The sequence below is a fragment of the Carassius auratus genome, chromosome 31 (assembly GCF_003368295.1).
Source record: "Carassius auratus strain Wakin chromosome 31, ASM336829v1, whole genome shotgun sequence".
In the NCBI taxonomy this organism is placed as follows: Eukaryota; Metazoa; Chordata; class Actinopteri; order Cypriniformes; family Cyprinidae; genus Carassius; species Carassius auratus.
This window is the reverse complement of record NC_039273.1, coordinates 25,154,126-25,179,312: the sequence shown is the minus strand read 5'-3', so window position 1 is coordinate 25,179,312 and position 25,187 is coordinate 25,154,126. Positions and strand designations below refer to the sequence as shown.

At 37.1% G+C, this 25,187-nt stretch overlaps 1 protein-coding gene and 1 long non-coding RNA gene across 6 annotated transcripts; one reads left to right on the top strand and one right to left on the bottom strand.

Moving 5' to 3' along the window:
* Nucleotides 1–3,146: 3,146 nt before the first annotated feature.
* On the top strand, nucleotides 3,147–4,268 carry LOC113051143 (uncharacterized). Its single transcript, XR_003276872.1, has 3 exons — nucleotides 3,147–3,335; nucleotides 3,590–4,127; nucleotides 4,219–4,268. It is a non-coding gene; the product is annotated as an uncharacterized LOC113051143 (long non-coding RNA).
* A 2,029-nt stretch (nucleotides 4,269–6,297) lies between these two features.
* On the bottom strand, nucleotides 6,298–24,996 carry LOC113050958 (trafficking kinesin-binding protein 2-like). Of its 5 annotated transcripts, none has more exons than XM_026214457.1 (17): nucleotides 24,881–24,996; nucleotides 22,324–22,516; nucleotides 21,309–21,467; nucleotides 16,316–16,372; nucleotides 15,132–15,208; nucleotides 14,924–15,040; nucleotides 14,631–14,840; nucleotides 14,469–14,547; nucleotides 13,916–14,046; nucleotides 13,535–13,609; nucleotides 12,536–12,673; nucleotides 11,648–11,727; nucleotides 11,374–11,553; nucleotides 11,016–11,296; nucleotides 9,743–10,213; nucleotides 9,564–9,663; nucleotides 6,298–8,930 (listed from the first exon to the last, which is right to left on the bottom strand). In XM_026214457.1, exons 2-17 carry the CDS (start codon nucleotides 22,376–22,378, stop codon nucleotides 8,135–8,137), a joined length of 3,006 nt encoding a protein of 1,001 aa, XP_026070242.1. In that variant the 5' UTR covers nucleotides 22,379–22,516; nucleotides 24,881–24,996; the 3' UTR covers nucleotides 6,298–8,134. The 5 variants fall into 5 exon arrangements, with proteins under 5 accessions (XP_026070242.1, XP_026070243.1, XP_026070244.1 ...); XM_026214458.1 differs by having other exon boundaries at nucleotides 24,885–24,957; XM_026214459.1 differs by lacking the exon at nucleotides 24,881–24,996 and adding an exon at nucleotides 24,703–24,841.
* Between the last annotated feature and the right edge of the window lie 191 nt (nucleotides 24,997–25,187).

The window sequence follows — 25,187 nt, the reverse complement described above, 5'->3', positions numbered from 1 at the left end:
GCAATAAATGATTTCCCAACACATGATCACTGCCTTTATACACTGTGAACTTTTTGCTATGTTTTTATATGTTGTACATTGTTCAAATGAATAAATAAATATCCAGCTGGGTGTCAAAACACCACAATTTAGTCTTCTGTCAAGACTTTATTTGATCCATCCATCCAACCATCTTTCAGGATAACTGTGTTTTAATAAAAAAGAAAACAAAAGCACACTTCTTCTTCTACAGTTGCTATCCAGTCCAAAGTCAATTCATCATTTAAGAAGCTTCGCTGGCTTTTTGCCCAGGAGTCAATGACTGTGACCTTCTCCAGATGTAGAAATGGTTAAAATGGTTTAATCAGCTCGTACATTTCAGAGTCTCTGACGTGAGGGCGAGAAGAAATACCGGCCAGCTCTTGATATCTGAGCGGTGATGCTGGACTTTTGGAGCATGTTTTGTAGAAATCAGCTGTGATGGTCACGGATGTGTTGATGATTGAACACAGATGAGACGTTTTGGAGCCACAGCCGTCAGCTTGACACGCACGACCCAAACAACACACTCACACGAAGAAGAAACTTCTCAAGAAACTCATGCGGATTCCAAGAAATGAGGATTGTGCTGCCAGACTTGATGTAATAAACTCACTCGGTACACACACACACACACCCATGATGCTGGTGTGAGTCAAGACATCTTTTAGACGTTATAAAAGTCCCTGAAGGAAGCGTCCAGCATGGTTTCATCAGAGTCAGTGAGCAGATGGACAAAAACAGAGTGAAACATGCTCAAAGCGTCCCGAACACTAACACAGGAATGAATGATCTCAGCACAGAGACTATTGACTCTTCTACTGAACAGAGACATGCAGGCTCATTAACATGCCTGATTGTTTACGGGTTCATTTGTTTTCATTTGTAGTTTGTTAAAAGAGTAAATGGATGGGATGCATTTCAGAACACTTTTTAATAGCTTTGGAACTCCATTTAGACTTATTACAGGACCGATCAGATGCGCTTCTCATCATTTATCATCACACACATAAACACAAAGAGAGTGTGTGTTTGGGCCTCAAATCTTCAAAAGCACAATTCAAGAGAAGCAGGGTGAATTTAGATTTAGAGACATTTTTAATCATTGTGCCAAATGGGAAAATGTTGCCAAGTTTACCTGAATGTACCCTATGGTTCATATTTGGTTAATTTTTAATATGTCAGTAAGTTCTAAGCAGGTTCCAGCTATCTGGAATCAAGCTTACATTACAGCCCTATTTAAAGCTGGCGATCGATATGACATGAACAACTACAGACCAATTTCTAATCTCCATGTTTTTTCAAAAATACCTTTAGTTGCTATACAACTTAAATCATATTTGCACTCACATACTTTTTTAAATGAATCCGGTTTCCTGTCAGGGCACAGTACAATATCCGCCACTTTAAAAGTCATGGATGACATCAAAGAGGTTATAGACAAAAGATGTACCTGTGTTTCTTTGTTTATAGACCTCACAAAGGCGTTTGATACTGTGGACCATCCAGTACTGGTTAATACCCTGCTGAGAGCCGGCATTGGATGTAATGCTGTCAAATGATTTCTTTGCTACTTGACCAATCGATTACAAATGGTTAAATACGGCAATGACATGTCAAACCCAGTTCTTGTTATGAAGGGTGTTCCACAAGGTTCAGTTTTGGGACCCTTGTTTTTCCTAGTTTAAATGAATAGTATTTGTGATAAGTTTACATTGTGTAAGTATCATCTGTATGCAGATGATACAGTTTTGTATTCCTGTGCTCCCACAGCTGAGTTAGCCTTTTAATATATCCAGACAGATTTTGATACCCTGCAATATGCTCTACAAGATTTGAAGCTGTTGTTAAACCCTCATAAAACTAAATTTATGGTTTTAACTACTGGGCGAACAAAGCTACCATCAGACGGATGGAGTTTGTATCCAGTCTGTAGATAATTACAAATATCTAGGATTTTGGATGGATAAAAACCTATACTTTAAATACCATGTTGATTTTCTTTCAAAGAAATTAAAATTCACATTGGGTTTTAGCCTTTTTCTGTCACAGATTGACTACGGGGATACTATCTACAGATTTGCCTCTCTGTCCACCCTTTATCACTCTGCTCTCAGATATGTCACTAGCTCTAGTTTTAGGACACATCATTGTATATTGTACAGTATGGTTGGATGGTCAGCCCTTCATTTGTGCAGGCTTGAGGAGTGGTATATTTTAAATTACAAAGTTAATTTAGGAAAACCTTTCAAATGATTTAAATAGGATTTTTTTTTATATAATTTCAAAGCTGTCATAATCTCAGTTCACATAATTTGCTACAGTTTAAAGTGCCGGCTATTAGATCAGAGGCTGGAAAGCTAAGCCTGTTTTATTATGGCCCTTGGTCTTGGTCGTGCAGACCAAACTCAAACTACAGTTCCTCATCTCTTTAAATTATTTTAAACATAGAATAAAGGAGCTGAATTGCAGTTGTTTTGCCAATTCTAGTACCACTTAACTCCTTTTTTTGAATTTATGATTTAATAATGTGGTATCTGTGATCAGTATTATGTAATGTACTGTGTAATATCTAAATGTATGCGCTGCTGTATGTGCTACAGTAGACTAAAGTAACTTTTTAGGTTTCTTTTTTTTACTGGCATTTGATATCATTTTTCTTCTGCAGAATAGAAAGTGCACTCATAAAATACAAAACCTAGAGCATTTAGTGTGAGTTCACACACCTGTCATGATATGAAGCCAAAATATGATTAATAGGTTACATATATTTCATGAAATGTCTGACTTTTTCTTCACCACGTTGATGTTTTTGTTCTTTCTCAAATCAAGCTTTTGAAAAACATGCGTTCTACTGATTCCCGGAGGAATTTCTAACTCCTATTTGGAATCAGATCCTGGATAAACTGGATTCCCTTTTCGAGCATTTCTGTTGCTGTTTGCTCTCAAGCTCTGGCTCTGAGCAGCGTCATATGAGCCAGTAATGCTGTCTCCACTCAGGTCCGGTGGGTGATGATTGACGTGAAATCACCTCACGGATGAGAGAACTTCCTTCCAGATTCCCAGCTCCACAGCGCCCTCTGCTGTCAGCTCTCTCTCTCTCTCTCTCTCTCACACACACACACACACACACACACACACACAAACAGTGATTCAAATACTTCCTACCTCTTTATGAAACGACTGATTGATTGAATGTTCTGTGCAGACACCAGCAAAAGACTAAACAGAATACTAAAGAGAGAAAACAGGATGAAGAACTAGACAAACTGACTGCGTGCATATAGGATACATTTGAAACAAAACCATGAACTTGTGTGAGAGGGACTTTATTACAATTTATTAATAGCATAAAAAAAACACTGACACTTATTTTTTTCTGACACTAATCATCATGATCATCTTGCAATCCTTCAGAAAAATGCTTTCTCTGCCAATGTTTGAACAGTCTGACTCAGCTTTAGCATTTGTCTTATGTGTTATATTAAAGTGTCAGTGTGGTTTAGTTTTAATAAACTAATCAGACTCATTCCAGTCTATTCTGAACACTTGTTTTGTGTGCTTCTCTTAGTTACTGAATTAGAAAGATCCGGGCATAGTTGTGTCTGAGAACCATCAGAGACTCCAGGACCGAGAGAGAGAACTGAAAGACATGAAGAAAGACTCAGACACACTCACTGTAATTATATTCTATTGGTTTTATGAGTTACGTCTTATGGCTCTGGAACAAGATGGGTGCATAAATAATGACCTTTTTTTGGAGGGTGAAGTCAGAATATTTGTGTGTGTGTACAGGTCCTCAGAAATGGTGTGGGACGAGGCGGATGTGGTCCTGTCGGAGCTCCAGGAGTCAACTGGATGTCACTGCCAAAAATCTACATTTTATTACATTTAGAGCAAAATTGTTTTTATTTTAATTTATTTTTTTCCTATTTGCTTCTGGGGTGAAATATGATTCAGATGTATCCTGACAGCTGTTTTTTTTTTTTTTTTTTTTTTTTTCAGTTTTGTGTGTTTTATTAATATCAAAGTAGTCATGGACAGAGAAAATCAGACCTCTCATAGACGTCAAAGCACACAGAGCAGAAGCACACGTGATGAAGAACAAGGTTTAAATGAAACATTTTCAGTGTGGTGTTTATATGCATGGCGTAAACCAACCTCACAGTGTTTTAAAGCTGTTCTCCTTTTAACTGTCAGAGGACTGCTGGAGCTTGAGTAAAGACTAATGAGAGAGGACAGAGAACAAGGTGACGTTTGATTCATGTCTAGTTTTTAGGAAATTTAACACCTGCTTTAAAAATGACATCACATTTGTGTCTGTTTTCTCTCCCAACAGTCAATGGAGAAACTCTGAGTCTCTCACAGCAAAGATCAAACACTGTGGACAGACAACAGGAAGAAGAGACACAGGTAAGTGCAAGAATACATAGTCTAAATGAGGACTAATGATAGACTAACTGACTTTTGGGGACAAATGTGTGCCTGAAGTATACTCACATAAACCCTTAACACAATAAAATCTTTACTAGTCTGGTTTGTCTTGGATCCAGATTAATGCCTGTATTTCCTGCTCATGTGAACTGTGGTCTAAGCATATGTATCAGCTCCTCTTATTTTTGTCTGCATTTGTTACGTTTTCAAGTATGCATCCAGCAACACAGAGCAAAATGTTTCCACTGGATTTAAAAACCTTTTATATAAAAATGTTTTGTCATCATTATATCATCAAATTATTGCATGTAACATTCACATTTCAACCTCTCACAGTGAAAGAGGCCACACCCACTATACAGGAGGCGGAGTCAGTGATACCTCGTAGCCCCTCCTCTGCGGTAAGTCACTCAGTGTACATTATTTGAAATGATACATTACATTTTAAATAAAATAAATAGTTTAGAAATTCTACGTCTACATAACCATTTATATAATTCAGAAATGTATTCAAAAACAAATAACAAGTGAGAGGATGAAAAATGGTCATGAAAAACTAAATTATGTTGTTTAAATAACACTAATAATTATTTTATTAAACAAATGCATACTTTTATTCAGCAAGCTGCAGTTAATTGATCAAGTGACAGTAAATTCAGCTTTACATCACCAGGTTAAAATATATTCAAACAGAATAATAATATTTCACAATATTACTAGTTTTGATCAAATACAAGCAGCCTTGGTAAGAGACTATAAAAAAACATTTATAAACCCACACACTTGTCTTTTTCAAATAAGCTCTAAAAACTGAAAATCATTATAATTCTTATATTATTAATTATGTAAAGAAATGTTGACTGGAGCTCAGCCAACAGAAGGTAATATAAAGGTTTTTGTTTGTTTGCTTGTAGCTTTGTGGCTCCATGCCCCTCAAAGGTGCAAATTCAGGGGCGGGGCTTGGGTATAACAGCCAATCGTAGAGCTGTCAGACGTATGCGTCACAGATATGCACGCCAATCAGAAGCTGGAGATCTCTGTGACCCTGTATTGTTAAGACCAAAATTATTTTTGAATGAAGATTCAGCACTTTTTTTGTGCAAATATATATTTATGATTCTCATTACTGCAATACAGCCTTGTTAATCATTCTGTCTGGACATTTTTTAAATCAGCTAAACAATTTGATTCATATAACAGTAATAAATAATTGATTTTTTAAATTATAGAAATGAAAAGTGAGATGTAATTATGCTTTACTGCCATAAAAATACATACCTTAAATCTCTTAAATGGTTTAAAACATAATTTATTTTGTTTATGCAGTATATATATATATATATATATATATATATATATATATATATATATATATTGCATAAAATAAATTATATATATATATATTTCCACTGAACACGTTTTTTCCCACCCTTTTTTGGATTGTATGGTTATAGCAAATAATTACGAATAGTAATATTATACTAATATAAATACTCAATTATACATAAAAATAATTGTTTTTGTTCACTTGTTATTTTTTTTTATTAAAATACAGCATGTTTTCAATTTCATAGCTTATAGTTCAATATTATATTTTAGTTAATTTTTTTTTAAATGCAAAACAAATGTATTTTTCTCTTCTGGACACCTATTTATCCACCCTTTAAGGAAAAAGATTGTACGATTATGGTAAATAATTATTAATATAAATTAAATAATTAATAATGTAAAGAAATATAATAATGATTTGTACTGTCAGTATAATATACCAAAAATGTTTGTACACTAATTTTAGCTCCTGTGTATAGTTTTCAAACTCCTCAGGATGAAATGTCAGGGACACCGAAGTTTTTCATGTTTTATTATAAAAAAAATCCATCATAACACAGTTCTGACAGCTAAACACAGGAAAACACACCATGTCAACAGCACAAAAGAAATCACCTGGTGCTTGATGTCACAGCTTGTAGCATCATCATCAAGCATTGACCTTTGACCTCAATGGCAGCAGAGAGCTTGATGATATCAACAGCAGGATGTTAATAAGGACACTTTGATACAGAAAGCAAGTCATGCGTTTAGTACCATACACTTCAGCTTGGAATAGAGCGAAGCTAGTGATGTATAAATGCAGCAAGCATGCTGGTATTGTTCTGAAGAGGTTGAATGATGGGATTGATTTGACCAAGTTTAGTTTGAATCCCATTTAGATCCGTTTGTGTTCTTGGCATAATTGACAAAAGCTCACTAAATGTCACTCCTGTAACAGTTTCTGAACCAAACTGATGGTTGTGCGGTCATCATGTCATTTACCACAAAGCACGAAAGGTCAGTTTTCCACAAAAACAAACACATCCACATACGTTGTAGCTTATAAAACGACAATTCAGGCAAAAAGATAAAAAAATCTTTTAAGGTTAAACCCAAAAAGGTCTTTGAAACTTGAGTCCCTTTCTCAAACTCCACCAAAAACATGAAATGTATTAAAATCCCACTCTTAGCTGAAAGGTTAGTGAATAACATTAGCCATCAGGTTACATAAATGTATTAATGTACTCTAGTCTTAGCTTATTGTTAGATAACACATATAAAGCCTATTTACTAAAAACACAATTCTAGTAGGTTAAAAATTCACTAAAATAATTTATTTAAGCTTTATATTTAGGGGGTGTAAATGCAAACTCCCCTCTCTTTAGGTTTCAGTTTCAGAATCCTCTAAACTTAAAATAAATGTAAAGTATTATCTGCAGTAATGCCTTTTGAGTCTACATGTGAACTGATCACTCATTTCCCTTATACACAGTCCCTGAATATTATTTCAACAAGGTTACATGTAGCAGAACCCAAATATATCCTGAGCACTTCAGATCTGTTCTTCTGTGACAAAACTTCCCAATAACCAGATAATTCAGTGCAAAGATATAAGAGGAGCATATGTCCAGATACACCAGCATGCCCAGGGACACAAATGCTTGCTTTGTCCTTTCATCTGTACCTGTAATGACGCACAAATAAAAGATATATGGGCAGGTGAACGTCCTACTAAATGTCTAAAAAGCTTTAGCTATCTATAATGCTACACAGAGAAACTCTCAGGAACTGCTGAAAGAATCAAGACAAACTCCTAAAATGAGGCTGTGGAGATGCGACCATCCATTTCACTTGCCATACTCCATTCTTGTTTGTGTTCATCACCTCAATCTTGTTTCTATAATTCACTAGGATGAATCAAAGTGACCATTAATTCACTTTTAACCTACAGAAACCCTCATATCTCCCGTCCTTTATAGCATTTCATTTTAACATCCTTCCTTCCATCGATTCAACGTTCAACATCTTTCTACACATACATTTTCCTGTCTGCTCTATCCACCACTTCACAGCTCCACAGCCTCAAGAGACAGAATCTAAGTGTGAGGACTTGTTAATGAAACTAAATGAAGGATGAAAGGACATAAATGAACAATAAAGGAAAAAGAACTTTAGATTGAGAAGAATGGGATTAGAAGTCTCTCTTTCCTTTTGAGTGCTTTAAGGCCTTTAAAATCTGCGTTTTCTCATAAACATTGCAACAAGACACTTTAACTTCATTTTTGTGCTTTAAAACAACCTTAAATGTCTTTCGGCCTCTTTTTCCAAGGAACAGATGGTTAAATAAAGGATACGAGGGATAGATATAAAGTTACTCCTGTTGGTCGGAGACCACGCCCACATCCTTATGAATTATGCAGGTAGGGCGGGCCTGAGAAAGGGAGGCGTGTCTACGTGTGCGCCGCGGTTCGTTTAAGTTCCCCCATGGTGGAGTAGGAAGGGCCAGGGAAGTAGGGTGAGGGGGCGGAACAGGACGGGACGGACTGGAGACGGATGCACTACGCCGGCCAACCATGACAGGCAGACTTTGATTTCGCCGAAGCCCATCCAATAAGCTGCCTCCTCCTGTTGCTAGGAAGGTGGCAGATTCCTGTGGATGGGCGCCTTCGGCGTCTGACCCTTGGATGACTTTTTTATCCAAGCCTAGTTTGCGAAGATGCTCCATGAGGTTGACAGTGTGGCAGTCGGGTTTGTTTGACTGCCCATGAGGGGGTTGTTCAGGGCTGAGGAGATCCGGTCGCGGGGCACGGCCGAGTTTCAGCCCGTATACGTCTTGCAGGAAGAGCTCGGCGGGACGGGACGCCAAGAAGTTGTCCGAAGAGGTGGATCGGGAGTCGAAGGGCACAGGGGAGGGGCATGGGGAGTTTTGAGGAGTGCTGGGAAGAAGACGTAGAGAAAGAGGCTTTTTGGGTGCCGCCACAGGTGCGGGACCCTGAGCAGAGATGCCTTTCTCCAGCAGGAGCTTGGCGAGACCACCAGGGGGCGCTGCAGGGCGGCGAATAGGGAAAGAATCGCCCAGACTCAATCTACAGGGTGTGACTGGAGTGCTGGGACCGGTCCGGAGAGAACTCGGGGTGTAATCACTCACAGAAGGACTACAGGCAGAGCTGATACACAGAAAGAAAAGTGTGATATGATCAAACACATCCATGCATCAGAATAAAAAAATTTAATGAATAATAAATAAATAAAAACAATCAAATTACACACATTCATACAGAATATATATATATATATATATATATATATATATATATATATATATTAAATGTATAATATAATTGAGAGCAACTCTAAGTAAATTAATCAATTATATTAAATGTTATTATATATAATATCTTATCTAAAATAATGATTTTTTCCTATCAATAACTGCCATTATATATATTAACAGAGTTAAGAAAGGTTAAATGGATACTCCACCCCAAAATGAAAGTTTTGTCATTAATCACTTACCCCCATGTCGTTCCAAACCCGTAAATAAAAATAAAAAAAAAATATATATATAAAATAATTGATAATGAAAAATAAACGATCCATTTAAAAAAAAAAAAAACTGACAATTCTCGTTCGTTAACCTTGCTAGTTGCACGCATTAACAAATCAGTCTTAAACTCACTTGCATACTAAAATCTGATGGTTCCTTACTAAAGGAAAGATGTGCAAAAATGAAGACAGTTCTCAGATGATTCACACCCTTGAACTGCTGTTCATTAGAGGTGATCGATAAGATGTTGTACCTGGCTGTCACTTGTGTGCTGTCTCTAGGATGCAGGATCCGGCAGGTAGTGAAGGTGTATGTGGAAAAAGTGGAGCTCTGATATTTCCCAGGATTTATAGCTAAACAAATAAACAAAAAGTGATCAATATACATTCATTATTATACAGGAACTGGACGTTTGAAGTGACAGTTATTTACCTGTAGAGGGCGCTTCAGATTGAAACTGTGGAGGTGCTGATGCTGAGGTTCCTGAACTAACCGCAGGAGCAGCGCTGGCTGTCAGGTTAACTGCTGTTGCTAAGGAAATGGCCGTTGCTATGGGCACAGGGGAATTCCTGAGGGATGCAGGAAGGGGAGGGACATTAGCTGGGCTTTGGACACACCTCCTCTTTCCTATCTCTTCTGGAGTTGATGATGAGTGCACATTAAACGTGATTCCTTCCTCCTCCTCTTCCTCTTTTATCTCAGCATCCTGTGGCTCCTTCTCTTTTCTCTTATGTTCCCACGCCAGTCTCTCCTGGTCTTCGTCCTCTTCGAGGTCAGTCAGATGGTGAACACTGTCCTGAGGGAGAGGGCGGAAGCCTTTGGTAACTACCCCTGGATGGGGGTCTAGAATAGTGGCCAGGTGGGGTTTAGCGAGCTGCTGCCAGTGATGAAGAGTCAGAGAACCTGAAGATCAAGCCAACAGGAACAAAAACTCAAGAAACAGTGATGCACTACAATAATGTGTAAATGTGTATTTCTACACACACACACGCCAGGTTCGGACACGGAGACTTCTTTCAGAAACATCTTCCTGACCTTAAACTTTGGAATGGTGTACTGTATTCTAATACATCAATCAGTTTTAAATGTTATAAATCAAATGCATTAATTACTTCAACATTAATATATTTTATGAGCAAACATTAACAATAATATATTTAGACAATAAACTACATTAATAAATTATCTAAAAATAACATTTAATATGCTGAGACTCATTTATTAACTAATGTTAATTAATTACTATTCTAATTCTATTATTTAAAAAATCTAACTACCTTTCTAATCTTTTTATATTCTATTTTCTTTTCATTTATTATGCAATTGTATATGTATGTGTGTGTGTATGTGTAAAGACCTCTAACTAGCTTGCTCTATTCTTTTATTTTTTTATTCCATTTGTTTTCTTTTTATTTATTATATAATTTAAAATCCCATGCTACGTGTACTGTGTTAACCTAACTGAGAATTGTTATGGCACTTATATATCATTACTCTTTTTGTTGTTTTTGATTGCTTCCACTGTCTTCATCTGTAAGTCGCTTTGGATAAAAGTGTCTGCTAAATGAATAAATGTAAATGTAATGTTAATGAATTAAACCTTAAAGTGCTAGAGGAAATGCTCACTGTCCGAACAGGGATTTGTTAAGACTTTGTTTAAATCAACATACACCAAAAGGTACATGCCACACTATCCTCTACCCACCTTCCATTGGTTTAACAATCTGCAGTTTTTCAGGCAGAAATGTCTTGAAACAGCTGGAGGAGAAGGAGAACTCTGATAGGTTGGTGAAAGACGAGACGGTGCTTCCCATTGGTGAACTGCAGCTGGTCCCGCCCTCTTCAGACTCCAGCTTCCGCTCTCTCTCGGCCTGGAAGAACTGTCGCTCACACAGGAAGTTCTGCCTCCGCAGGGAGAGGCGGTTTAGGGCTGACGTGAGGTTGTTTCCCCCGGGAGAGTCGGGCTGACCCAGATGAGAGTTCTCTCTGCAGCACACACAAGATGCGTGTTGGAAACACACTAAAGCATTGTGGGTATAACCACATTGTGCAGTCACACTCACTTGGTGGTGTCCACGTCTCCAGCTCGCTCCTCTGTGTTGGGTGTGTGTGACTGATAGGGCGCTGGGGTCATGACCAGGCCGCTGTGGGCGGAGCCAGGGATCGGAGGCACTGCGGCAGCCGCTCTCATCACCGACTGATTGACAGACCGCACCGTCTGGAACACACGCTTGTGGGTCGACCTTCAGACAGAGCAGACAGGGGTCAAAGGTCAGTCCTGCTGAAGGAAAAATGACTATTATAAACATAACTCTGTGTGTGAATGGTGAGCATTACCTCTGGTCCTGAAAGACCATTTCCTCTTCTACACTCAGCTCTCTTCTCATACTACCTTCAATCTCAGCTGCCAAAGAATCCTGAAGGACAGAAAAAACGAGCAATGATCATCATATATCTGTTAACTCAAAGCAAAGAGACAGAGACTGGCTCATGCAGAAATAAATGTTTGATTTAAAAACCAATAAAAGTAAAAAAATTAATGAAAAATAAAATGCAAATAAAATAAAAATTAAAAAATATAATAAAATAAACAAAAATAATGAAAAATTAAAAAAAAACTTAAATTAAATAAAAACGAAATAACACAAAAAAATTATGAATACAATTCAATAACAAAAAAGTAAAATGAACAATTAAATAAAATAAAAAGAATAATTAAATAAACGATTAAATAGAATGAAAAGAAAAACAAAAAATACAACAAAATAAGACAAGTAAACAAGAAATTACATTCAAATACAATTAAGTCAACCAAACACGTCTATATACTATACATGTCTATACTAATATATATATATATATATATATATATATATATATATATATATATATATATATATATATATATATATGTGTTTTTGCAAATAACTGAAACCACTATTGTTATACTGTAATAATTAATGCAATAATAATAATAATACAATCATATATACATCCATTCTATTTCTCATATTTAAAATGTGCCTAATTATTCCCATGCATTAAAACAAACAATCACCACCAAATTTCATGCACTTATAAAGTATAACTTTTATAATTATTTATGAAAATATATAATAGATTGGGATGTGAATTCGAATGCATTAAGAATATCTAGCAAGGCATTGCATGTGCAGGTTACTGAACCGGCTCGTATTAAGAACAGATGTGACAGAGAGTTCTCACCATAGGATAGAGTCCGTACGACAGGTGTCTGCGCAGGTCTGCAGACGGCATGTTCTTACTGCGCAGCTCCTTAATCTCCTCCTGAGACTCGTGCAACATTCCCACACACTCGGCATTCGTGTCTGACAGCTCCTTCAGCTAAAACACACAGACACGGGACGCTGGGATGTCTCACAATACAGCAGAGCAGGCCATAATCACTTTATCCACTAATTGTACGAACCTGATTGTTTTGATATTTCCCACTGTGTTTAGATGCGTTTCATAAAATGGTTTTGAAATCACAACGATATTGTTTATTGCAGTTATGTCTGGGACAATTTATCGTCGCAAAAAATGTGTTATCATGCCAAGCCTACAGCAGAGAGAGTTCAATATCCTGACATTCATGAGATTACTGACATGATCACCATAACACTTCCAGGTCACTATGGACACTGCATTTATTAACCAGCGCTGTGCTGTAACGTGTTATAACACTCCAGCCTTTATGGACACATTTCAGAAGTGCAATGATAAGACGGACACACAGCATGAAGGAATGAAGTTACATGAGTTTATGGCCTTTTCCAAGTCACAGTGCCTAAGCTGCTTTGTCTTAAAACTTTAATACCTAAAATGCTTTAAGCAAGCAGATTAATCTTAAAACTTCACAGTTTTAATCAGAATGATCAGTGTTAATCCAGATTGGCAGACACATAGTCTCAGCCTCAGACGTCATGCTCATGGACCGTTGGCTAAACATCTGATGCATATGGGACACAAAAATTGAAAAACTTCAGGAGTGTTGAAATCGTCATCAGATTGGTTGAATTACACAGGATTTCCGGGAGACGTGTGTCTCGCGTTCCTTAATGTTCAGCCTGGAAACAAAAATGCTGTGGCGCCAAACCCCCTCACGAAAGAAGAAAGCCACTGAGTTTACAACTGTGACGACGAGCGCTTATCAGGATCAACTAAACACTGGATACTCAAAACTAAAAATGTGTGGAGTTTTACCTCCACTGTGAGCTGGCGCTGTGCTTCCTTCGAGGCTCGCAGGTGAATTCTCAGCTCTTCTTTCTCTAGTGCCAACTGAGAAACAAACACAGACATACGCAATTATACACACAGTAAAATTCAAGTTTCCTTTCTTGAGCATCATTCCTCCAGTCTTCAGGGTCACATGATCCTACAGAAATCATTCTAATATGCTGGATTGCTGCACAATAATAATCCGTGATTTTTTTCAGGATTCTTTCATTAATAGAAAGTTCCAAAGAGCAGGATTTACTTGTAATAGAAATCCTTTGTAACATTATAAATGTCTGTACTGTCACTTTTGATCAATTGAATGCATCCTTGCTGAATAAAAGTGTTAAATAAGGCATGCATCCTGACCTCTTTGACTCTCTGCTGGAGCTCGACGATCTGTGAGAGGAGTTGTGCGATCTCCTCCTGATGTCTCATTAACTCCTCGTTCTTCTGCGAGAGCTCATCCGCCAGAGACACCATCTGACTGTTTGACTCCCCTGTTAATCAAAAACACCGAAGAAATAAACCTACAGCAGTCAACACGTATATTAACAAGCACAACAATCCCAATAAATCCAATCCGCTTTCTCTTTATATGAACCCTAAAGCAATCCGATTCATATCATAGTTTACATGTGCACAAGATGCATTGCAAACTAAACTTTAGCACATGTGCAGCGTCACACTCAGGACCGGATAATGTCACCGGCAATTGCACACGGGCAAAAATCAACAGCAGTTGCATGTATTTTGTTATAAAATCACAGAATGTATTGTAACAGACAAAAAGGTCCTTTACAGTCCATTTGTGTAGGACAAAGTTAATGAGGTTTAATTTGGTTTATGATGCTGCTTGTAGACAGTACACAGACTCGGTTTAACTTAAATTAGGAGCTTGAAGGTCGATGCAGATACTCACGTAGCTCTTTAACACAGTCGCTCACCAGCTGCTGTTCTTTCTCCTCATAAGTAATGGTCTCCTTCTTCAGGTGACAGGCCTGAAAATAGACAGAAAATCAAGAGGTCACGCTTTCATAAAAGCCTTACGCTCCCGAAACATCGTCCAGAGCCCATGATGCACCTCTGATCTCAGGGACAGGTTCTCCTCCTCCAGCTCCTGGAGTTTGGACTGGAGGGCGTCCAGCTGGCTGAGGGCGAGCGCGGTCCCGGCGGGCACGGGGTGACGTAGCGGCGTGGAGCAGCTGGAGTCAGTCTCGCTCTCCTCGCTGGTGCTCGCCACCATACGGAGGAGTTCATCCTTCTTCGCCAACTCATGCTGAAGCTGATGAACCTGACGGAGCGATGACATGGAAGACTTTGAAGCCAGCTTATACACAGTTAGCTTCAATTTTCTCATGTCAAAGCACGCTGTACCTGGTCTAGGGCCTGCGCTAGCTGCTCCTCCAGAGATTCGTTTCGTTCCTGCAGCACGTGATTCCTCTGTAGGAGAGACTGACCGATCCGAGCCGCCAATTCCAGGTCGCGATCCCTCTGCGGGACGACACCGTAAAGTCAAGAGCTGTTACTAACCAAAACAAACTAGACAAATGATTTTCTCACAGTTTGCCGAGCGATCACTCACTTCAGCCAGGAGGTGTGTGACCACGTCAGTGTCACTGTAGGTCTTGGTCATCTGCTCCACCTGCTCAGCGCTGAGGACTACGGTGAGAGAGACACAGACAACACAAGATCAATGTGAATGCGTGTAAAAAACTAAACAAACACAACAAAACAGGAAGCTGTAAAAACACCCACATGCCATATGGCAAGCCCTACACATGCAATACACGAACACACACCTCCTGACACTGCAGTAACATCATGCACAAACCCAAAGTGCATTCAAACACATCTGCATTCAGATTCACTATTAACTGCAGCCACTACACTACTGTTCAACAGTCATTTATTTATTTTTAGTGCCATATCAGCATTTTCATGGCAAAAACTTAGACACCTAAATACAGCATGTTCATGTGACAACAATGATGCTGAAAATTCAGCTTTTTTTTTTTACTGTATATTTGATCAAATTAATGCAACCTTGGTGAGAAGAAAAACTCTTCCCAACCCCAGACTTTTGAACAGTCGTGCACATGGATGTAAATCTAAAGTCAGTTTACTCTACACGGCCGACGGCTCTCTCCTGCATATTATAATCACTAGAATTTTAAAGAGGTCATATTTCCCAGCTCCTTTATTTTTTCCTTAAGTCAAACTAATAATTCCTGTCAACATTGCATCAAAAGCTATTTAACCATGTCTCATTTACATGATTTTTTACTGTTCCATATTGACAAGCAATAAATCCTAGCCATCCCAAACAGATTTGAAATCAGCAAGACATGATTTTGTCGCATCGAGCAGCATTTTCTCTTTCAGCATGGACAGACAACCTGCTCGCTGCACCATACATTATTAAATAAACTGGTTTGGCCACTGTACCTTTCAGGCTTCATGCAAATAAGATTTGTTACAGTATGATTGGCTAACATCTTCGCATGTGAAATGAGTAACAATGCTAAGTCTTTAATACGTAATAGGAGTTTGTGTTAATGTGCTCATAGTTGAGTTTAGTCTCAATAAATGTTTTCCATGATTTGACCCCTTTAATGTGAGTTTCAGATGGCTCTAGGACACATGCTGGTATCCTGAGGTCAAATACTAGCTAAATACAAATACTAAAATAGAAGCAGAGACTAGGAAGGACAGGAGCACTGTAAACAGATGGAAGTGGGACATAGACAGGTAAAGCATCAGTGTTACCTTCAGAGAGACTGTTAGAGTCATTATGAGGATAAGAGGAGCCAACAGCTAGAAATTCTGCAGAGGGAAAGAGAGAGAGAGAGAGAGAGAGATAGAGAGAGAGAGAGAGACAGAGAGAGAGGAGGAGTAATGAAGCACCTGACACCAGTCACTGTCCCGTGAGTGCTCCTGGATTGAAATAAATGCAGTCACATTAGGTTTAAACATACACACACACACACACACAGCTGTCTTTACCCGAGATGGTGGTCTTCGCTCAACTGAAGCATCCTGACAATCACAGCACAACAGCTTCCTCTGTCCAGACCCAAACACACACTGACTGAACCTTCATTACCACACAAAACACATGGACTGAACAAGCCTCAAACACTCATGACTCACGCCACAGATGCACTGATCCGCTCGGTCTAGTTCAGATGACTTTATATAACCCAAGCATCATGAAGAAACCTCAGCGATAAGTGATGCACATGTAATAGCAGACATGTGGAGACCTCTGATCTCCAGTAAAGCTTCAGCTGGGGTCAGGCCGCTCAGTTCACTTCTACGATCACAGAAGTGAGACCACTGCAAAATAGTTTGCTGCACATTTCTGGGATTTTGCTACATTTTTTTGCAATAGCCAAAAGAACACTTAATTTTTGATTAGTAGCATGCATTGCTAAGATCTTCATTTGGACAACTTCAAAGGTCATTTTCTCAATATTTATATTTTCTTGCACCCTCAGATTCTAGATATTGTTCGATCCTAACAAACCATACATCAATGGAAAGATTATTTATTCATCTTTCAGAAGTTGTATAAATCTCCAAACTTGACACTCAAGGTTTTGTGGTCCAGAATCACATTGAACAATGACACATTAAACAGAACACAATAACAGTGAAACATGGATTTCTGGCAAGCAATCTTGAGTGATCCGTCATCTTATTACCAGTGCCGTTACTGTTAACTAAAATACAATTAAAACTATTACAAATAATTATTGGTAACTAAAATAAATTGTAAATAAAACATTAATATTGGATGAAAAACCTGCATTTATTTGATCAAAAATACAGAATTTTTTTTTTAATATTGTGATATATTATTACAATTTAAAATAATTGTTTTTAAATTTATTATACTTTAAATTATCATTTATTTCTGTGATGCAAAGCTGAATTTTTAGGATCATTATCACATGATCCTTTAGAAATAATTCTAATATGATGATTCATTATCAAAGTTGGAAACAGTTCTGCTGCTTAATATTTTTTCAGAACGTGTGATGCTTTTTTAGGATACTTTGATGAATACATTTTTTTTAAATAAAATAAAAAAAAGCTATGTTTTTATAATATAAATATTTTTGTAATAACAATATACACTACTGGTCATTAATTTGGGGTCAGTAATTTATTTTTTCTTTTTTAAAAATAAAATCAATACTTTTATTCAGCAAGGATGTGTTAAATTGATAAAAAGTGATAGTAAAGAAAATATATTATTAGAATTTTTACTTTTATTTTGAATAAATGCAGTTCTTTTTAACCTTTTATTGATCAAATATATTAGACAGCAGAACTGTTTCCAACACTCATAATAAATCAGAATATTAGAATGATTTCTAAATGATCATGTTATAGACTGGATGTTACATGTGACACTGAAGGTTGGAGTAATGATGCTGAAAATTCAGCTTTGCATCACAGGAATAAATTATTTTTTTTAAGTATATTCAAATAGAAAACTATTATTTTAAGTTGTTATAATATTTCACAATATTACAGTTTTTTTCTGTATTTTTGATCAAATAAATGCAGGCTTGATGAGCAGAAGAAACTTCTTTCAAAAACATTAAAAATAGTAATATTTCCAAACTTTTGGTCTGTACTGTATATATATATATTATTATTTTATTTTTTTAAGGGTTATGTGCTAAAATTATCAAAAGAAAACATTGCAGTTAAAAAAGAACTAATAATATAATAGTGTTTAAATAAAAGCACTGCCTATTACAGATATAAAAAGAATTTGATTTGTCTTGAAAACTGATTTAATTAGATTAGCTGTAATTGCAGAAATAACTCCCAGCTCTAATCTGTTAAATGCAACTGATTTGCTTTTAATTAATTAGATTAGACATAATTGAATATAAAACACTAAATAACTGACTATTAACTGATTTCACATACAAAAATGTACTGTAATAGCTATGGGATTTTTGTGAAAATTGCCAGTTGAGTTTATATAGACTTACATTTATTAAACATTAATTAAACCATGATACTAAGGAGCCATCTGTACAAATACTACAGAAAATGTTGCTTATTATGAAATATGTTATATAAATTTTTATCAATACGCTGATATATTGGGATCTTCTATTATGCCTCTCAATCTTTAAATATGACTTTGTGCTCTTGTTCATCGCCTCTCATGTTCAACGCTCCGATTATAAACCTGAAATAGCCTCCATCTGCCCCCTCTATCGCTCTCAGTTTATTTTTAGTATCACATCATCATCCAACTGGGTAAAACTAGGGCAAAAAGTCTCAGCAGGACTCTGGCTGTGTTCCCCCCTTTCTAGAGGAAAGCTAAACACCCGTCCGCTCTGACCCCTGATTAGAACATGATTCATGAACAAATGACTCTTATGAACCAGATCTGTTGATGAATCAAATCAATAGGACTGCTGAACACAAAAGAAGATATTTTGAAGATCGTGGGCAGTTTCGGGTCTCCATTGACTTCCATAATATTTTTTTTATTCTCAGTCAATGGAGACCAGCAACTGTTTGGTTGCCCACATTCTTCATAATATGTTTTTTCATATTCAACAGAAGAAAGATACTCATATAAGTCTGGAACTACTTGAGGGTGAGTAAATAAAAAAAAGAAAAAAAATTTTTTTTGTGAACTGTCCCTTTAAATATACACAGTCAAAATAGGAACTGAAAAAATTTGCTCTGTTTCAAAACATAGTGTTTTTTTTTAAACATTGCACAGCTCTAATCTGCAAAATGTGAAAGGCATGACTGTATGTCACACAAAGCCCTAAAACAAGCATTTAGTCATCATAATCGCAATTATTTCTTAGACAAGTAATAGTCAGCCTAATTTCATAATGGTGACAGCCCTATCAGCCGAGCACTGAGCGACTCTTAAAGATGACATCAACACAAGTGAATGGTTCCAGAGACGCAGAGAAACATGTGCCTCCACTTCCTGTACACACTGCAGAAAAGAGCAGCACACACCCTCAACAAACCTGCCACAAGAAGTCATTCAAGGAAACATTCAACACTGCCTTCATGCAGCGACACAAACAGACGCACACAACACATACTGCATACAGAAACACCCCACATGCCCTGTCCGTTATAGATGACCTTGCATTGTCCTGGAGTGTCTGTGATCGGCACAGATACTTAAAAATGAAATGAGACGCTCACACACACCTCTTTATGCTCAGTGCTTGTACGAATCTCGATACTGTCTCACCTTCTGCAGCATATTGATCATAAAGCTCCTCATTATGTATGTTTCGCACCGGCATGACTGCTCTCCTCTCCTCTCTCTATCCATCCATCTGTCCCTCTCCCTCCCGCCCCGTGACGCCCGGACGGCTCTGCTGTCAGCTGCACTTAAGAGACCTGACCACTGAATTCCTGTGCCCTTGCCAGGGACGGGCACACACACACACACACACACACACCAGTGTAGGGTGCAGTGCAGCTATGCTACTAACTAAACTACATGTTCCAGTGGCATCACAGAAGCTCAGCTGTTTACAAAATAATGTAGATTTGTCAGTGACGAGCCGCTCTTCCCACAGTGTCCTGTTACACTTTAAATCAATGATCAGTTAACACTATTTTAAGGTGTCCTTGTTGCACGCTACATGTTCTTACTATTATTATAACAATGAATTATGCAGAATAACCCTAAACCAAACCTTAATTCTAATCGTATAGTACATGTAGTAAATTAATATTACTCATTATTTAAATGTATAATTACACTGTAACAAGGACACCTTAAATTAAGTGTAACTTAAAATTCAAATGATATGACAATTATAATTATAAAAAATATATAGTTAATATATTTTTTTTATCACTGTGTACTTTACTGCCGAGCGAACTGAGGTGAAAAACAAACATGCTGTCCTAAAATGCCTCTTTCTCCCTTATGTAACATCGGAAAGTTTGATTGATCTTCATTTGTTTTGACAGTAAGCAAATGAAGCTAAAACGAACATGAATTATTTATTCCCTTTGTATGGGCAATGCATCCTGGAAAATAAAAACTGTACTATAATAAAAAACACAAATGCAAGGTAAAATCAGAAACATTCTAAATAACATGAAGCTTGAGAAATAAAAGGTGAAAATCTAAGTAATACAAAAATGATAAAAGCTAATAATTAAAAAATAAAAAAGTATTTACTGTCAATTTCAGGGCTAAACGCTTCAACCCTTTAAGGTTTATATGCTTTATATTTGAAACATACAACTGTTCAGGTTCAAAGTTGAATATTAAATGCAAATATGTTTCTTAATGCGTGTTATTGGTCTTACAGTGGACAGTTCATCTATGCATACGCTTCCTGTTAAAAACATTTTTTGACCTTGTAAGTGTTAAATCAAAAGCAATGCTTTATATCACACATCTTTGGGCGAAACACAACTAGATTTTTATAAATGATTTTTACAGAGTTCAGAGTAACAAAGAGCAATTTGCAACTACAACCAACAAAAATGTCTATAACTCCTTAACTTAAAAATATTTTATTTTTTAATCAGTTTTTGAAATATTCCTGCCTATTTGAGACTAATTACAAAAAAAACAAAAAAAAAAACAGAACAAGCTACAGTCAACTGTAACCTGACCGTAGTTTAACTTTATGAATTATGAGTAGCTTCCCCAACAACGGCATTCATGAATAGAAATAGCAAGCAAACATTAGTGCACACACACACACACACACACACACACACTTACTCATGTAGCGGAAGGTTTCCTCGGCCAGCACGGGTGAGATGGCGCTGGGTTCCTCCGGAGAGCAGGAGGGAGAGATGACCCAGTCCTGACCCTCATAAAGATACAGTGAATCCCCTCCACGACCGCCGACACCCCCGTCACACACCTTACTGCTCTCATCTACAGGACAGACACACACCATTCAGCTTCAGTCAGTTCCACGAATCCATTCACACCATACTGTTCATTACTACTGTATGACGAGTCCTTCAAGAGTAAGACTAATTCAAATTACAGAACTTAAAACTTCTGAAACTGATTTTTTATAAATGTCAGCAAGAATGTGCATAGCAACAACATTTCTGAATGACTGAATTATTTATCTGATGAAAGCAATGTATAATTAGTCTGAATCATGTTTTTCTGAGCCATGATGAACAAATCATTCGAGCCCGTCCCAAGACAACACACAGATGCATCAGCAAACAACCTCCACCTTTACATGCCGACGATGCCTACTGCATGATTAAAAACTTGGTTTGCATCGTGGAATACAACATGTGGAAAAGCTCGGCAAACCTTGTTTTTTAGCACCTGTCGCTCACAGCATAAGACAGGTGCATATATATATATATATATATATATATATATATATATATATATATATATATATATATATATATATTGCTTATGTCAAGCACTTAATTATTATTTTTGGCAAATATTGCTATTTGTGAGTAAAAATGACAAGTTACTTTTTATTTGTTATTTATTTATTCAATGTTTTAAAATGCTAAAATGTTTACTTTTCAGAAATATGTTTTACAATCATGTTTTCATACTCATGGACGGGTGTAAATGTAAATGTTCTGTGGCCCTGAGCTGGATTAACTGGAGTCAACTCTGAAGGATTCGCTGAAATTAACTCGGGCAATCCCTGATGCTAAATTTACCCTCAAATAAATAAGCCAGACTGCAATTACATGACACACATTGATAAACAATTAAACGCATGTCCACACACACACACACACACCTGTTCCTGCAGCTGTGTCCTTCTTCTCCACGCTCATGGGCTTCACCTCGAACATTCTGATTGGTCAGCTGGGCGAATGAGGGCGGGGCTCCTCACTCATGCCCAATCCGCACGAGCAGAAGACTGTGAGCGAAGACTGATGAGGTCACATCCTGCTCTGTATCACAACACCATAGAGATGCACAGACTATACCTGAAACACAGAAAATACCATGACATTTAATAACCCTATGTGTTTGTGTGTGTGTGTGGTATATAATCCCTCCCTCACTCTGTTTCAGCTCTGCTTGAGTGTTTCTCCTCCAGCTGTTTGGCAGATTAAGTGTGTATTAACTGAGCGAAAGATAAAGATTGAACATTACAATCATTATGTAAAAAGGAGAGTTATGTGAAAGGCTTCAGTTTATTATGTCCCTTACAAAAATTTTTATTTTCCACCAAAACACCACAGTTACTACTTGAGATCAACCGATTTGTGTTTTTTAATGACAGATACATTTCATTTTTACGTTTCAGTGCGCACTACCCAGACACCAAGTGTCATTTTTGATAATTTGACAATAAGAAAAAAATAACTAGGTATTTAGTAGACTACAATAATAAAACGATTATATACATCATGAATAATAATAATACAAAATAACATGATTTCAGTGTGCAAATAGTTTCGAGGTCATCGTGTCTAAAGCTTGAGTGTTTTCTTCAGGCCATGTCGCAGCTGTCTCCGAGGGGGGTGTGGGGGGCACTTCCTGTTGTTCACAAACTCAACGGCTCCAGCGCGATTTAAAGGAGCAGACATGAGCTTCCTGTCTCGAGGTCTGGAGGAAACAACATCCCGTAGCACTGAACATGGTGATGATGTTGACGGAGCATGATATTCATCTGAGAAACATGGGTTGGCTTTATAATGGACAAAAACTGAGGGCATCAATTCCCAAATAAACACCCACCAATTTTTTTATAATTAAACCTCTGTGTGTACATATATATATATACATATTATATATATATATATATATATATATATAAATATATAAAAGCAAGGAAACAATAAATAAATAAAAAGTAGGATAACAGAAAATACATTTTGTTTTGTGAACAGATTTTGTAAAATATTATTCCAATTTAAAATAACCTTTTCTATTATATAATTTAAAAAGTAAATTATTTTGGTGATGCAAAGCTAAATGTTCAGCATCATTCCTCCATTCTTTAGTGTGGATGAACAGAACTTTGAAAAGAACAACATTTATTTGAAATGGAAATATTTTATAACAACATAAATATCTATTTAGTTTGCTGAATAAAATACATTCAACTATTAATTAATAAAAAATAAAAAACAACAGTAGGTTTTCGTAGGTTTTCATCTGCAGAAGGGGCCACAGTCAAACTACTGTATTTCAGAGTGAAGATGCTTCAGTTTCTTGTGTGTGTTTGTCAAACTGTGTGTGGAGCGTGTGGATGTGGCTTTTGTGCACAGAGTGAGATCAAAACATACCAAACAAAAGTGAAAGTGAATTTACAATTGCGGACTGTGATCGATTTACTATAACAAACTCATAGTAATAATCTTACTTGGCAAATAAATTCAGAGTGAAATTGCAGTTCCTGAAAGAAGATTTCTATTTTTTACATTTGCAAAATGATTATAGAGCAATCATATTTCCACTTAATCTTTAGAACAAGATCCTAAACACTTAATCCCCAATTCTCAACTCTAGTAGCATTTCCCCACACAACTCCAGTATTTACTGAACCTGAAAAAAAAGATGTATTCTCTCGTTACTGTCAGAAGATAAGCAGCTATGAAAGGCCTTCCAGTCAAATAATTCACAACAAGAAAACTATGCATGAATGTTTATGTTCTTCCTCTTTTTGTATTTCTCCAGGAAGTTGTTGTTACTGTTTTGGGAAATGCAAAGCTTGTTACAACCTGTTCTTTAAATATCGAGCCTCGGCTGACCAGCCCATTATAGGAAACTCTGCATGAAGAAGAACAGACTCTTCATCAATCACACAGTCTCAGGGTCAAACCAATGATATCAACGACATGTCATCTGTTCATCAATCTTCCCTCTGACCCACAGCAAGCTGTCTGCAGTTATCTAAAGCGTTACATACTAACACAAAACAAAACAAGCATGTGACAGGATACACTAAGATCCACTGATACGGATGAATATAGATGATTCTATTTATTTTATCATAACACTTGAGCTAAAAGACATGAAGAAAAGCAGCACAGAGATGCTCAATAATGATGCAGTGTGAGGGGAAAAACAATCCATTAGATATGATGCAACAGATTTCATGATCCCTGCAGATGTCACATCAGATTGTCTAAATAATACATCTGTTCATCCGTTGATCACTCACCTCTAAACATGCACAGAAATGCATTGATCTGATCTGCATCCCGATGCACAAGAGCCAATGTCATTGTGAGCACATCCGTGATTTTACCCTCTACAACCCGTCAAACTCATCCACTCTCCCTGCACACACACCAATGCACGCGCATGTTTTACCAAAGAACGAAAAATCTCTCTCTTACCTACAGTTCACGTAAAATGCGTCTTTTCCCTGAGCGACGCTGGCTCATGTGGCTCCTGTCACAAGAGCGTTTGAGACAATAGCGAAGAAGAGCGCGCAGGGGAGGGATTTGGGGAAGCGTTTGGGGCAATTCTAGCGTCAGTGAGCTGTAAGTACGTCATACATTCCGCGACATTTGTTTTTTGATAATTATTTATCATATTATATTTATTTATTTATGGTTGACAATTACAAACATTATTATACACATGAACAACAACAACAATAATAATGATATAGAAAGCGAAAGGTGTTGAGGGGAAGATTGG

Coding starts and splice junctions, on each gene's coding strand:
- LOC113050958 (XM_026214457.1), bottom strand. CDS start 22,378: ATGTTCGAGGTGAAGCCCATGAGCGTGGAGAAGAAGGACACAGCTGCA. Junction 11,728..12,535: donor CGTACGGACTCTATCCTATG/GTGAGAACTCTC, acceptor TCTGTCCTTCAG/GATTCTTTGGCAGCTGAGAT. Junction 11,297..11,373: donor GGAGACGTGGACACCACCAA/GTGAGTGTGACT, acceptor TGTGTGCTGCAG/AGAGAACTCTCATCTGGGTC.